At 41.6% G+C, this 16,252-nt stretch overlaps 1 protein-coding gene across 1 annotated transcript in view; it reads left to right on the forward strand.

Moving 5' to 3' along the window:
• dachb (dachshund b) overlaps positions 1 to 16,252 on the forward strand; it is a 97,843-nt gene that overhangs the window by 69,769 nt on the left and 11,822 nt on the right. The window contains exons 4-10 of the mRNA XM_030076060.1: positions 509 to 733; positions 2,845 to 3,050; positions 3,569 to 3,674; positions 3,901 to 3,975; positions 11,917 to 12,059; positions 12,671 to 12,818; positions 13,998 to 14,168. Coding sequence (XP_029931920.1) covers positions 509 to 733; positions 2,845 to 3,050; positions 3,569 to 3,674; positions 3,901 to 3,975; positions 11,917 to 12,059; positions 12,671 to 12,818; positions 13,998 to 14,168 — 1,074 coding nt within the window. The remainder of the gene's footprint in view (positions 1 to 508; positions 734 to 2,844; positions 3,051 to 3,568; positions 3,675 to 3,900; positions 3,976 to 11,916; positions 12,060 to 12,670; positions 12,819 to 13,997; positions 14,169 to 16,252) is intronic.

Consider the following 16,252-nt stretch of genomic DNA (forward strand, 5'->3'; position numbering starts at 1 on the left):
CAGCCGTCTAAAAAAAGTTAACTGGAATGGCGACGGCGGCATCTCAATTCAGATTTCACTATTATAAAATATTCGTTTTTTTTACTCATTTGAACATCCAAACGCCATATATGTTAAACCAAAAAACCCTTTCTTTACTGTTTTGTCTTGTCTGGCGGAAAGAAACGGTATCTTTCTGTCTCCGGAGTTTGTTGTCATGGTAACGGCGGTTAACCGACCAGGAAATACTCCGAAGGATTTTTATTCATCCCCACTGGTTCATGATGAGGTCGCTGTTAAAGCAATCAGATTATAATGGATAAAACCAAAGACACTGCAAAAATGAATACAAAAATACAATAAAATGTGTTTTACCTTAATTTTTCAGTGGGTGTATGAATGAATGAATGAATGAATGAATGAATGATGTTACGACACGGGAGGGGAACGCGGTGAAAAAGTCGTTTTTTCATGTCGTTGCTTTAACTTTTAACCCGGCGGCCCCGTCTGTGTCCGTCTCCTCACACAGGAGGCAGCGAGTGTTCCTGGGATAAGGAGCGTCTGACCAGCCCCCCCTCTGGAGCTCACAGCGGAGGAGGAGGAGGAGTGGGAGGAGGCGCAGGGGGAGGAGGAGGAGGTGGAGGAGGAGTAGGAGGAGGAGGAGGAGGAGGAGGAGGAGGGAGGGGGTCGGCCATAGGAGCTGTCAATCAACAACAACAACTACAGCAGCAGCAGCAGCAGCTACTGGCCAACAGTGAGTGTACGCCCGCACACACACACACACACACACACACACACACACACACTTGTGAACGTGCGTTTATGTGTGTGTGTGTGTGTGTGTGTGTGTGTGTGTGTGTGTGTGTGTAAACAGTGGTGATATTTGTTAATGTACACCATTTAATCTGTTCCCATCTCCAGTATTAACACTCCGCCTAGATTAATCAGCACACACTCTACTAAATGACTCAATTCATCAACACCACACACACACACACACACACACACACACACACACACACAGACGTAAACTTACGCAGGCAAACACAAACTGAAACTCCCTGTTTCTAAAAGCACAGCTCGTGCGGTTTGCACTGACACACACACACACACACACACACACACACACACACACAGGCGGCTGCAGGAGGTGACAAACACTCACATTGATTATTCTATCACTTCAGTCGTCACGACAACAGCAATCAGTGTTATTGTTTCATTGGAATGAAAGCTGCCGCTGTGTGAGTGTGTGTGTTTGTGTGTGTGTGTGTGTGTCATTGAGAAAGAGACACAATCTTTGTGCCAGTGGGTGCGTGTGTGTGTGTGTGTGTGTGTTGCCTTTGCTTGCACTTGTGAAATATAAAGTGTGTGTGTGTGTGTGTGTATTTTTGGCAGATGAGATGAATGCTCCAAAGTGAGGACATTTTGTGGGACATCATCTTTAAAAATGGGGCTGTTTTAGGATGTGTGTGTGTGTGTGTGTGTGTGTGTGTGCGTGGTGATGATGGGGGGTTGGGGTCAAAGGTCAGAAGTCAAGGTTAGGCTTTTAGGAGGTGTGAGGCTAAAGAGTGAATGGAAGTTAATGGAATGCTGTGTTAGGCGGCGGTGCTAATGCGTGTCTGTGTGTGTGACGGGTGAGAGAGAGAGACAGAAAAGAGAGAGAGAAACAGAAAGAGAGAGAGAGAGAGAGAGGACAAGGGGGAGGATGAGAAAGTGGGAGAAAGGAAGATGAAAGAGAAACAGAAAGGGAAGAAAAAGAGAGAAAGATGGTCAAACGACAAGGAGGGGAAGAGTGACAAAACAACAACCCCACACAGCCTCTGCTCTCCATCTTCTCTCCTCTCTCCCTCCTCCTCCTCCTCCCCTTTTGTCAGCTTCTATTAGCAAGACATTTGACTCTCGGTTGACGAGTCGTGTCTCTCCTGAGTGTGAAGTTCAACACAAGTTCATAGATAAACACACACACACACACACACACACACTTGGGGCTCGGTGTCTGGCCTGACTTCATGTGGCTTGTGCTGTGTTATTTACGTCTTCGCTACAATAGCTAAAATTAGGTCATTAATTAGGTTGCAAACACCTTTTCAATCATTAATAACCAATTTAAACAAGTTATAACACAGTTTTTGTACATCAGTGTAGATACCAAGGATGAACAATTGACAAAAGGGACAAGATAAAGAAAGCTAAGAGAGATTTGAGGTTTAACAGAACAGATGCAGTGCAGCAGTAACTCGGCCAATAACAAGCCTGCATCAAGGTATGAAAACTGTAATGACTGATTTGTAGTTGTTTATTCATCATTTTTAAAGTATTTACAACTTAATTAATAACCTAATTATAAACCATTCATAATAGTGTCATTGTAAGTAGTTTTTCTCATATTCACGGGTGCTTTATCGGCATAATGCGATGCTGCCCTTTCTGCGGAAAGAATAAATTTAACAGTTAATATCATTGCAACTAATTTACCAGATTGATAGCAGAAGTAAGATGGCATAACTCCATTAATTTGAGAAACCTCAACACAAACATAAATAAATGAATAAATATCTCAGTCTGAAATTCATCAGGTAATGTTAAAAATTATTGATAATTGTTATTAATGATTCTGGCCTGAAAACATGAATACTTTGATGAGCTAAATGTCTTAAGATATGACTTGAGCATTAACTTATGTGCTTATATTGTTCATGTCCGTGGTCTACATGGGAAAGTGGGTGGCTTTTTTTTTTTTTTTTTTTTTATCCGAAAATGTTGGAGATCTCATTTTTGAATAAATTTCCTCGTGTGGTCCTTTAAAGAAAGAAAAAGAGCAGAAAAAAAAAATAAAACGATGTGTTAATATCGCTCTCTCAGGGTTGGACCTGCCGTTCATGATGATGCCCCACCCCCTGCTTCCTGTGGGGTTGCCCCCGGCGTCCGTAGCCATGGCAATGTCTCAGTTGCCGCCAGCGTCCGTAGCCATGGCGATGTCTCAGATGAACCACCTCAGCACGATCGCCAACATGGCCGCCGCGGCACAGCAGATACAATCTCACACACACCGCGCGCCTGTCATCAAGGTAACACACACACACACACGCAGACACACTCACATCAACACACTCTCAAAAGCAAAAGGGCTTCATTAACAAACCTTAGGGGGGGTTTTGGATCACAACTGTAGGGGACCCAGACAGGTTCCCTGAGGAACTACTTTCAGAAAGGTTTTCCATGACAACACTGCCATGTTGGAGCAGCAACAGCAAAACAAAAGATTTCATCAAGATCATGTTCCTCTCTGACTAAATAAAAGAAAACGTCTAATTTCCATCTGAGGGTCCCACATGAATGACATCATTACGATAAAAGACGATAATTTTACATTTTTTTAATGTTGGTGCCACTTCTTCAACATGGTGGCGCCTTCCTCGTAACCACTGGCAACCCTCAGTAACCGCCCACCAAACAGGCCTCAAGCACAAGTGTATGTGCCTGTACACACACACCCACACACACACACACACACACACACACACAATGACAGAAGCTCATTTCTTTCTCTCTTTTCTCTCCTTTCACTCCCTTTCTCTCTCTCCAGGAGAGAGTGTGTGACAGTCCTTCTCTCTCTCCATCTGTTGACGAGACAAACACTCCTCTGCAGTCGCAGCCCAGCAGCTCAGCCTCCAGCTCGCCCGAAAGACTGGGTACAGACACACACACACACACACACACACACACACACACACACACACAAAATGCGTACCAACAAACATGCGCACAGAGACAGATGTACACACATACGTCTACATTCAATCACACATGCATGTCCACACATATGTTTTCATCTATGCACACACATACACACACACACACACACACACACACACACACACACACACACTGACTGTCACTGTGTTTCTGTCTGAGCAGGGCTGGCCTCAGCTGATGCAGATGTTGCACTGACCAACCCTGCTGCACCCATCAAGAAAATGACAAAGGACAAAGGTTGGACCACACACACACACGCACACACACACACACACACACACACACACACACACACACACACACACACACACGCAAATGCTGAACCCAAAAGCACACAGACATATCTCCATTTTTGCTGGTACACCGCACAGGGTAGAGACATCCAGACACTGTCACGTACACACATGTACACACACACACACACACACACACACACACACACACACACGCGTTTTTTATAACTGAGGATATTCCATTACCTTCCTTAATCCAAACCCTTACCCATTTTCCTCTGACAACTGACAAATTGTACTCACTTAGGAGGGCTTTCCTCATCTCTCTGTCCACACACACACACACACACACACACACACACACACACTGACTCAAATACACAGTTCCACACACATATACACTAATACACAAATGCATGCACTGGCACATGAGCACACACACACACACACACAGGAGACAAACAGATACGTCAGGATGTTCTGCTTTTCCTATTGATCACCTGTCTGCGAGCCATCAATCAGGAGAGAGAGAGAGAGGGAGGGAGGGAGGGAGGGGGAGACGGATGGAGGGATGGAGGAGGGAGGCTAAGTGAAGGAGGGCTGGTTAAAAGGGGTTAAAAGGTCAGACACTAAAAGCATGCAGGGCCTCTCCTCCCTCCATCTCGCGGCCCTCCTCCCTCTCTTTTTCCCCCATTCTTACATCCCATTCTGTTTTCATCTAATTCTTTCCTCTCGTCTTCCGTCCTCCCTCCCTCCTTCGTCATTTCCACTCCTTCGCCTCCACCCCCCCCCCCCACCTCCACCCCCATCCTCCGGAGCTCCACTACAGTCATCAGCCATGGAGGGAACGCTTCCTTTGAAATCAATACAGGCAAAAAAAAAAAAAAAAGAAAAGAAATGTGTAGCGACCTCGCGGCTCCCTCCAAGGTGCATGAATCAAAAATGAGAACCAAAAGCGGCGAGAAAACACATCCGGCTGCTGCTGCTGCTGCTGCTGCTCCTGCTGGAGGACACTCGGCAGAGCTTTAATGTTCAAATCCGGCGTGTTTTTCGGGGGAACCTCGACAAAAGGCCGCCGCAGCCAGAGCACACGGGTTCGATTAGATTTCTGTCAGTTGTTTCCTGAGAGTCGCCGAAATGTTTTCATTCTGCTGAAATCAATGAAAGCTGCGTCGTGCCGGCGTCAGACTGGCACTGGTCCCGCGCTGGGATCATATCGGTCTGCTGTTGGTCCTGCGTGGCCGTTATGTGTGCGTGGTGTTATTGCTCGTGTCATGTTTTCATTGTGTGTGGACATTACATTGGTATTACATTGGTATTTTGTTGTGTTTGGCATCGGGGTTAGCGTTGTCTCTGTGTTTTGGCATGCATTCGTGCAATACTGCTGTTGTGGAGACTACTAAATGCACTCCTCCGTGTTTAATCATTTTATTTTCTATACAATCAATTAATCAATCAAGAGGGAACCACATTTTAATTTCATTATACAACCTGTTGTATAATGACCAATGAACTTCCTTGTATCCTTGTGTAACAGGTTGGTGTTGCACAGCTGTTTTCTTGATATTGCATTGATGTTTCCAGTGGCTAAACTATCACTGCACCGCTGTAGTTTGTAGTTTTTTTTGTTTTTTTTTACTCCTGTGTTACTTATTACTCTTATTAATTCACACTATACAACAACTCACAACTCTCTGCTGTGTAGTTTTAACACTGGTCCTCCACTACTCAGCACCTTAACTGTTTATTTATTATTTATATTGCTTATATCTTAGTTAATATACACTCATTCTGTTTTTAAATATTGCAACCACCTTATGTATTTAATACCATTTCATATTGTTAGATGTTTATATTTTTTACGGTATATAGTCTTTATTGTACAGTGCCTCCGGAAAGTATTCACAGCACTTCACTTTTTCCACATTTTGTTATGTTACAGCCTTATACCGAAATGGATTAAATTCATTTTTTTTCCCTCAAAATTCTACACACAACACCCCATAATGCCATAATGACAATGTTAAAAAAAAATAATAATTTAAATTTTTGCAAATTTATTAAAAATAAAAAAACTATTTTGCATTTATTTATTTTATTTTATTTTATATTTCCATTGCTGCTGTAACATAAGAATTTCCCAGTTTGGGATCAATAAAGTACATCTATCTATCTATCTATCTATCTATCTATCTATTATTCTAGGGTGTAGTGGTCTTCAGATATCTATCTATCTATCTGTAGATGCACTAGTGTGATATTGGCGTTGCATAGATATTTTGCTGTTGGCATTGTAATGATGTTGGTTCTGGGTTGTTGCATTGGTGTTGTGCTGGCTGAACTGAAATGCAGAAATAAGCAGTGTTGGGCACGTTACTTTGAAAAAGTAATTAATTATAGTTACTAGTTACTTCTACTGAAAAGTAACTGAGTTAGTAACTGAGTTACATCATTGTCAAACTAATTAATTACCAGGAAAAGTAACTATTTATGTTTAAATTATTTCACTTCTTCAAGAATCACTTCATTGTCATGGTTAACAACAAAGTGAGGTAATAAAGTAGTGATGCCTTCTTGTCCAGGTGAGGAATTGAACCCCTGGTCTCCCGCATGGCAGGCAGAGATTACGAAATTACGAAAAACTGCAAAGTCCGATCGGTTTGAAAATTCTCCACAAGACACAGATTTTTCACATAGGATAATAAAATAATAATAAAAATAAAAAATAAGGCTAAAAAAAGATCGGTTGAGCCCGCATCAGGGAGCTCAGTTATAGCCTAGTAACGGTGCATTTTATTGCCAGTAACGGTAACGGCGTTCTAACGGGGGAAACAGTCATTTCTTTGATTACTCGTTACTGATAAAAGTAACGCCGTTTATTTATAACGCCGTTATTCCCATCACTGGAAACAAGGCAGGCAGGTACGGTGAAACACGGAGGTTTTATTTAGGAAACAAACCGGGAAGGTGAGAAAGATGGCCGGCTGAAGCGGCTGGTGTGTCTGAAGGGCTTACGACGGTGATCCGGCAGGGACCGGTGCAGTGGCTGGTGCGGGGTTTAAGTATAGCCGGGGAGATGATGGCATGATGACTGACAGATGTGTTGATTCAGGATGACCTGCAGGTGTGCAGGCAGAGAGAGGGACAGGGACACACCCACACACACACTGAGAGACAGAGGGAAAACACTTGGCCAAGCAGGGATTATAACATTAGCAGTTGTGTTAGTGTTGCATTTCGGAGTCACGCTTGCTTTTGAGTTGCTGTTGCCTTGGTATTTTGTTTGCGCCGGCCTTGCAGCGGCGTTAGTGTTGCGCTGGTCTCCTGCATTGTTTTTTGATGCGTCAGTGTTTCCTGTTGTGCTGGTGTTGTGTTGCATCGACGTCGGCATTGTAAGCACCGTTATTCATCGCTGTATCAGGATTTACAGCAGTGTTTTGAATTGATCTCACCACTGTGTAAAAGTCTATTTGGTAGTGTGTGTGTGTGCGGATTTGATGGCTTTTGTGTGACATCTGAAAGCAACTTTTGGTTTAGACAGGGTTAGGGTTAGATTACCCAGGTAAATACAAAAGTATAAAGTTTAGTTTTGACATTAAAATATGACATTTACGATGGTGCAGTTAGAGTTTTGGTAAATAGAGCATAATTTCAAGAGATGTGTCTTTCTATATTGTTCATTTTGTTTTTCTATAGTCCTTTTTAGAATGTTTATATTGCTTTTTGCTATTTATTATCTGTTTATACTGTTTATAACGTAAATTTTGCTTCATATCTTGCTATCCACTTTGCTGCTGTAATGCGTGAAATTTCCCCACCGTGGGACTAATAAAGGAATATCCTATCCTATCCTCTGCAATCATGAACAAGAATTTGTCCAAGACACAAAATTGACCAAGGTTGAGTTTTCAGTGGCTGATGCATGTATTTGTCCTCATGTGCGATACTGAAATGGTGACAGATTATGGTGTATCGACATAGAAACTGAATGTCAATCCACGTGCATTGTGATCTTTAATTAGGCGTAGACAGACTTCCACTGTAATCGTGCCTCCACCAGCTGGAGTCCAGCACATCGATGTGATACTGATGGTGATGTTTAGCCCTCCCTCCTCTCTCCGTCGCTGCCTCCTGTCCTCTTCTTTCATCTCTGCCTCCCTCCTCTCCTGGTCGCCTTCCTTTTAATCCTTTCCAACTCTGGCGTCCTCCTCCCTCCTGTCTCTTCCCTTTTCTTCCATCCTCATCCATCCTTCTCGTTATCTCTTCCCGTCCCACCTTTTTCCCTTTGCCTTTTTTCCCCCCTCATGTCTGTCCTTAACCTCTTCTTCTTCTTCTTTCCCTCTTTCTCCTCTCACCTTCATCCTCTCTGTACTTTTTTTTTTCTTCTTCCCGATGATGACATTTCATGACAGATGGGAAAGATTTGTGAATGCTCAGGGAACGAGAGCACAGGCAGGAGAGATGGGGGAGAAAGAGAGAGAGGAGGAGAAAATACGTAAAATGCAAATGTTAAAGGAGTGAGAGGTCAGAATGGAGAGAGTTTCAGAGAGAGAAAAAGCAGAAGACACAAGATAGAAAGAGTGGGATAATAATAGGAAATAGAAGAAGTGTGGACGAGAGAGAAAGAGGGGAAGAGAGGGGTTAACGAGAAGAGGAAGACAGAAGAAGCTGGGTAGAAAAAAGAGAGAGAGGTCAAAAATTAGTGGAGTAGTGAAGTAATAATAAGTGAGAGAGTAATGAAGAGGGGGCGAAATAGATTGGGAAAGACAGAGAAGAAAGAAAGGACAGAGAAGAACAGAAAGATAGAGGGACAAAGGAAAATGGTTCAAGAAAAAGTGAGAGAAGAGAGAGAGATGGAAAAAGGGTGGAGAAAAGATGGAAAATGAAAAAAGGGTGGAGAAGAAGGAGAAGGGGGGGACAAGAGAGAGAGAAAGAGGAGTTGTGGAGGATGAAAGAGGGAGGAAAGGAAAAATAATGCGCAAGGAAAAAAGGAGGAGGGTAAAAAGTGATGGAGAGATAGATGGAGAGAGAGAGGAAAGGTAGTGGAATGAGTACAGGGATGTGTGGATGAAGTGGCAGATAGGGGAACAGAGGTGTGTGTGTGTGTGTGTGTGTGTGTGTGTGTGTGTGTGTGTGTGTGTGCGCTCTCATCGCGAGTGCGTCACAGTGCCTGCTCAGCCCTTAATGCCTAACACACTGACAACTGGGTTAACTCTGCTGTGAAATTAACGCTGATTAAGATGCTCTCTCCCTCACGCACACACTCACACACACACACACACACACACACACTCACTCACTCGCACATGCACAGACACACACACACACACTCACACACTCGAGGATGTCTTTAATCCTTGCCAATTAGTACTGCACATGATCGTCAGAATACTAACGACCTGTGTGTGTGTGTGTGTGTGTGTGTGTTTGGTGTAATTGATTTCTCTGATGCTGCTTCATTGCCTTTTATACCTTAGTAAACCTTAACATTGCACAAACTTCACTCTAAGCTCCTCAAAGCGAATCGCTGATGAAAACGACGCATCTCCAAAAAAGTAAATTTTCTCAGCGACACAGAGCACAGAGTCATTATTTTCTCCGAGTATTTTTGACATTTTAAAGTAACTCACTAAGGGGGTGAATCCACAAATTATGGATTGCGGCCTGCTGATGGCACCATGAACTACCATGACCGCTACCTGCTCCATCTCAAGGTCCGGTTTAAAAAAAAAAAAGATATTAAGCTGATGATATTACGGGGCAAACACGCCTGTGCGGTGCAGTTTTGCAGCCGACTGCAGTTTGCCCTCGTTTTGCATCTGACTGCAATTATCCATGCGGCTGAGTGTAAATGTTGACTTTGCGTCAGGAGCACAGCGGGGCAGGACGGTGCCGGGTATCGCACTGGCATCTTTTTTGGCGGCAGTCATCCTCGATGTCATCAAGTGTAGTGAGACGGTTTGACCCGGCCGCCTCTTTCTGCCAGTAATTTCAGTCCAAGTCAAATCAAAAGGTGATTTTCTTCTCCAAACTGTAGTAAATATCTCTCACGCATGCCTTTGTGGGTTTCTTTATGTCTTATTTGCGTAAGACAAAACGCCACGTAATCCTTTTGTGAATTCACCCCTAAGTTTTTTTAGGGATACCAACCTGTTAACCCTATAAAGCCATTTGTATCATATATGAAACACGTTTTCAATTCCATTTTTCGTTTTCAGTTTAATCAATACTTGACCAAAATACTGTTGTATACCTTTGAACACTTCCCCTGTTCACCCTGGACCACTTCAAGTACATATCATATATCATACACCAGAATAACATATTTTTTGAAATTTGTTTTTAGTATATATTTTGTTATAGGACTAAATAAAGGGTGCATTTTAAAAAAGAAATTGAATTTTCTGCCAATTCTTTCATAATTCAGGCTTTATAGGGTTAATCAGTTTACTTATGAAGTGAAGTGAATGAAAAACCACCAAAACTGTCAAAATAATAAGTGTGTCCCTGGCTGGTGTATGAATGAATGAATGAATGAATGAATGATACTTTATTAATCCTCTGCAGGAAATTACATTGTCACAGCAGCGTCATCACTTCAACACACATAATGTTGCACACTCACGCTATACTAATTGGCCACTTTAAGTCGAATGGTAATAAATAGAGAAAAAACATGGTTGATGAGTGGGTGAACAGACAAATAAATAAATAAATATGTACATCATACAGGACGCAGAGATTAGGGTGGGGCTCCTTGGTTACACATGTTGGAACAAAGGTGCTGATGAAGGCTTTGTGACTCTGCCGGGCCTGAATAAATCATCAAAAAGACAGAACCCATGAGTGCTGACGAACTGTGTGTTAATGGAATCTATGCTAGATTTTGTTGAGCTCCGTACTAAAAACCATGCATAGACAATGTTAATGGCTTTATATTATTTCTACGGACAGATTTTTGTTATTTACAACCGATGCGTTACAAAGTGAAAACATATCATCATGTGAATTTCATATTTACCCGGTAGTGCCCATTACATTAGGAAAACATTAAATATTAAATATGAAGCAAAAAAAAAAAAAAATGTTAATCATTTATTTAGAGACGTTAAACATTGACTGGGGTCAAATTGACCCCAAACATGATAGCAGGGTTAAGAGAGACTCGGCTCCATGCTAACACAACACTGGACATGCTTACATGAGTAGGATTCAAGGATTCAAGGAGCTTTATTGTCATACCAGCTCACATTTACATGTTAGTGGTATGAAATTAGAACTCAGGTCCCAGTATAAACCTAAACAAATAAATAAAGCAAGATAAAAAAAAAAAAAAGAAAAAAATGTAAATATAAAGTATAAAATATATCAGTATAAACAGTATATATAAATTATAAACACTATGTATCAATATAAACAGTATGTATAAACGATAAACAGTATATGTAAATAAATATAAACAGCCTATATAAATGTAAACAGTATCTATATAATATAAAGTGTGTATGAATAGAGTATAAGCAGCATATATAAATGGACCAAGTGACAGAACCCGACGCCCGGTACTGGGATTCAGGAACTGTTAGACTTGATACACAGACAGTGCTGAAACATGTGCACGTACATGAATAAAGGGGGTCAAAATGAGCAAAACAACTAGCTGAGTGTGAATTAGAGGCTGTGCCTTTTGATTAACAGGTTGCAACTTGAAAATATAATTGGAAAAAAAAAAATGCACTTACATACACTTAGAAAGTCCTGCTGTGGTAATGTTACACCGTCAGTGAAGGACGTCTGACAAACAGTCTGCAAAACAAAAAAAACAGACTAATAGTGTAAATTGACTTGATGTGTAGACAAATGCTTCCACAAGTGATTTGAATTGAAAACAGCGTCAGCATGTCATTATTTGAAGCCGTGTTTTGTCTGCGTGTGTCTCTTGCAGAAGACTCCTCATTGGTCCTGCCTGCGGTGAAGCCGGGTTTCGACAGGCTGCCCTCGGGACAGGCCCTGCCTCCCGGCTTCCCGGCTCCGTTCCTATTCGCTGACGGCCTGTCGTCGGTGGAGACCCTGCTCACCAACATACAGGTCAGGCGGATTTCAATGGACTTTTTTATTATTATTATTATTTTTCCATAACTAAAACATAAATTTCCATGACATACATATTAAAAAAAAAAAAAAATCTCAAACCCACGTCAGATTTGTTAATAAAGTTTACTATTGTGTTTTATTCTGTGGAGGATAGTGAACCTGACATTAACACAATGGAAAATAAAAACTACATTTGGTGAATAACTAGTTACTGAGTTTTTTTTTTTTTTTTTTTTTTTTTTTTAAATTGAAGCTGACAAAATTCCATGATATTCCCCGACTCATCCCCAAGAATTGATTAAATTATCACACTTCCCCTGTCTGGAATAGACTTTTCAAGAAATTTCCATGACTTGTGGGTGTGGTGGGGATCGTTTTTGTAAATTTACACTCACAATAATACATGTGAATATGAGTCTGTTATTACAGTGATGCTCATTCTCTCAGGTAACAAGACACACAACATTAAGATGAACGGAAACTAATCATCTCCACGGGGAAAATTGGGACACTGCAGCAACAATTTCTTTCTTTTTTTCCCACTCCGTCTCTCTCTCCCTCCCTCCCTCCCTTGCTCTCGCTCTCTCTCTCTCTCTCTCTCTCAGGGCCTGCTGAAGGTGGCGGTGGAAAACGCCCGAGTGCAGGACAAACAGATCCAGGCGGAGAAGAGGGAGCTGAAGATGGAGCTTTACAGAGAGAGAGAGATGAGAGAGAGTCTGGAACGACAGCTCACCTCCGAACTACAGAGCAGAGGTAGATAGATAGATAGATAGATAGATAGATAGATAGATATGAATGTGATGTGTGAATGGTTCAAAGCAACCTGAAAATATAAGACAATAAAAGCCTGCTCATATTTACTTGAGGCATTATTGAACTTTCATTTTTATTTTCACGGGCGAAGCATTTTAGGAATTTTCCAAAGCCTTTTCCTTTTCTTTTTTTCTTTCTTTCTTTCTTTCTTTCTTTCTTTCTTTCTTTCTTTCTTTTTTTTCTCCTCGAGCGCCGGTTCATTTCCAACCGTTTGCAAAAAAAAAAACATTTCATTACCTCAAAATGCTATTAGCACATCATGTTTCCTGTAGAGGAACATCACAGACATATAAAACTTAATGAAATGTAATAAAGCCCGGACTTGAGGTGGTATGACCTGAAGCGCTCGGGGAAGCCGCCGCGTTTTGCTCGATGACGCCGTTTCAAAGTTTGAAGTCAGACATAAGTTACGTCTGAGTTTGCGGCGAGGTTTCCAGCGCCGCGTTCTCCTCCGCCTTTCCGCCGAACCCCGCTGGAAGCCTCGTGATGAGAGACGAGAGAGAAAAATGTGGAAATGTGGAACTCAGTTTTTTTTTTAAATTCAGGGTTGTATTTGTCTCTCACTTATTTAACCCTTTATAGGGCACTCATTGAAATACTTTGAAATTAAAAAAAAAAACAACCCTAGATTGTTATTAGTGAACATAACAGGACTTTATTACTTCTATAAAATTTTTCTAAAATTTTCATTTTCCTATAGAAAGTCAAAGCCAATATAATTGGTCAAATGCCACAATCATGTGACCTGGGATGTAGAGCGATCTTTGCTGATTGGCTGGGTGAAGACCAAATGATTATTGAACTAACTGAGACAGGGGATGGGCCTCATATGTAAAATTTCTGAAATTACCAAAAAATAGTCACTTGCCCTATAAAGGGTTAAACACAAACATTCAGATTTTCAGTGCACTTTGGATCGATTACAGACTTGAAAATGCAGGAAATCACAAACTCAAGTAGAAGCAGGCGAGGCAGGTGAAAGGAAAACACGTTTACCAAAAAATGGAAAATGACATAGATGATATATAACAGCAGTGTGAGATGATCTGATGCGCCACATAAGCATCCTTTGCCCTCATCCTCCTTCTCTTCCTCCTCTTCCTCCTCCTCTTCCTGCAGCTTCCATCCAGAAGCGTCTGAAGAAGGAGAAGAAGGCGAAGCGGAAGCTGCAGGAGGCGCTGGAGTTCGAGTCGAAGAGGAGGGAGCGAGTGGAGGACGCTCTGAAACACTCGTCCTCGTCCTCCCCCTCGCCCGAGCCGCTGCACAACAGCAGCAACAGCAACAAGAACGGTACCGTGCTCTCTTTGTTTGTTTTTTTTTTTTTTTTTATTGTTTTTTTTTCTTCCACTATTTGCCGCCTTCCTCTCTTGTCCGGCTGGCTCAGCATCTTTCCAGCTTTATTTTTTTTTTGTTACAAGGGATGCAAGCAACAAAATTTAAATGATTAAAAGTGAGTGATGAATGCAAAGACAGACTTTTAAACAATAAATTGCCACACACAATCAATCAATTTTATCATTTATATCACATCTATAATTATTGTTATTTAATTTTGTGACACCTGGCTCACATACTTTTGGATTTCTTTATTTTACACTTCTTCCCTTGTTTTGTTTTTTTGTTTTGTTTTTTCTTTCTGCCTCGCTTGCTTTCTTGGATTAGTTCCCTGAGTTGCACACTCACTCTTAAGCCTGGTACACACTACAGGATAATCGGGCCGATTTTTGTCCCGATCTCCCCCTTCCGATCAAAGCCAGCAAAGGCCCGATTGTCTGATGTTTGCAAACGTCATCGGGTCAGATTTTCCTGTGGTGTGGGGTGTGTTAAGAGCGATTTTGTTCGGTCCGATCCGCTCGGAAGGCCTCGGAAGGAGAGATCGTAAATAATGAACATGTTTAATATTTGCGACTAGAAATCCTGTAGTGTGTGGGGCGCTCCGAGAGGGGCCGAGCAAGCACAGTGCAAGGGCGGACTGGCGTGCGGGGAAACCGGGGATTTCCCCTGTGGGTCGATGGGCGGAGGGTATTCAGAAAACTTAGTTTCCCCCGTTATAACGCTGTTACCGTTACTGACAATAAAATGCACCGTTACTAGGCTGTAACTGAGCTCACTGATGCGGGCTTCAACCGAGCAGGCTCTTTGTCAGCAATCGGAGTTGCTGAAGCCCCGGATCTTTTTTTTTTATTTAGCTTTATTCCGAATATAAGACGATATTTTTTTCCATTGAAAATGCCCTAAAAAAACGCCCTCGTCTAATATTGGGGGTGTTGTCTGTGTCATTGTCCGTTGTGCTGCTGCAGCGGCGTATGAACAAAAGTTGATTTATAATGAAAGGTATATATGGCAATATGTGTGCGCCATTCACCTGTCAGATCTGGCAGAACTGACCGGGTGGGCGCGGTACCGGCCGGTGCCGCGGTCGGCCCACCTGATGCTGACCGGTGGCTTTTTTATTCAAACAAGATTTTGTCCATGTCCAAGTATTTTTCCAAAAAAGGGTCTTGAAAAAGAGGGGTCATCTTAAAATCAGGGTCGTCTTTTATGCGGGTCAATACAGTATTATTATTATTATTATTAATATTATTATTATTGTTGTTGTTGTTGTTATTATTATTATCCTATACGGAAAATGTGCGTCTTGTCGAGAAAAAGCCTTGTGTCAATTTTCAAACCGATCGGATTTTGCAGTTTTTTTGTAATTTATCAACATGAATGGAGAATCAACACAAACTAAAAAAGATGATATACGGTTGCCGGTTATTCTGCCTGTCATTGGCTATATGACACACACAGTGGCATTTAGGATTTTGTAATTTTCATTATCATTATGATGATGATGATGATGATGATGATGATGATTATTATTGTTCGTCCGCCATGTTTGCCTACACTGAAGTCATGTTTGACTACGCAAGATTTAGAATATTGAGCGTGAAGAACCTGATACTCTGCTGAAGAATCTTATAGTGTGTGGTGTGCTCCATAGTGCACACCACACACTATAAGATCAGAGGAGAGAGATCTTGTGCGATCTGCCTTTTGTTATCACCAAGTGTGTGGTCTCTAAATCTGTGAAGGTTTGAAGAATCCTGTAGTGTGTGCCAGCCTTTAGCGTGAGTGTGCAACATTATGTGTGTTGAAGTGATGAAGCTGCTGTGACAATGTAATTTCCTGCAAAGGATTAATAAAGTATCATTCATTCATTCATTCATTCATACACTCCATGATCTGCCAGGGACACACTTATTTTTTTGACAATTTTGGTGGTTTTTCATTCACTTCACTTCATAGGTAAACTGATTAACCCTATAAAGCCTGAATTATGAAAGAATTGGCAGAAAATTCAGATTTTTTTTTTTAAAATGAACCCTTTA

This window comes from Myripristis murdjan, chromosome 18, assembly GCF_902150065.1.
Source record: "Myripristis murdjan chromosome 18, fMyrMur1.1, whole genome shotgun sequence".
Classification (NCBI taxonomy): domain Eukaryota; kingdom Metazoa; phylum Chordata; class Actinopteri; order Holocentriformes; family Holocentridae; genus Myripristis; species Myripristis murdjan.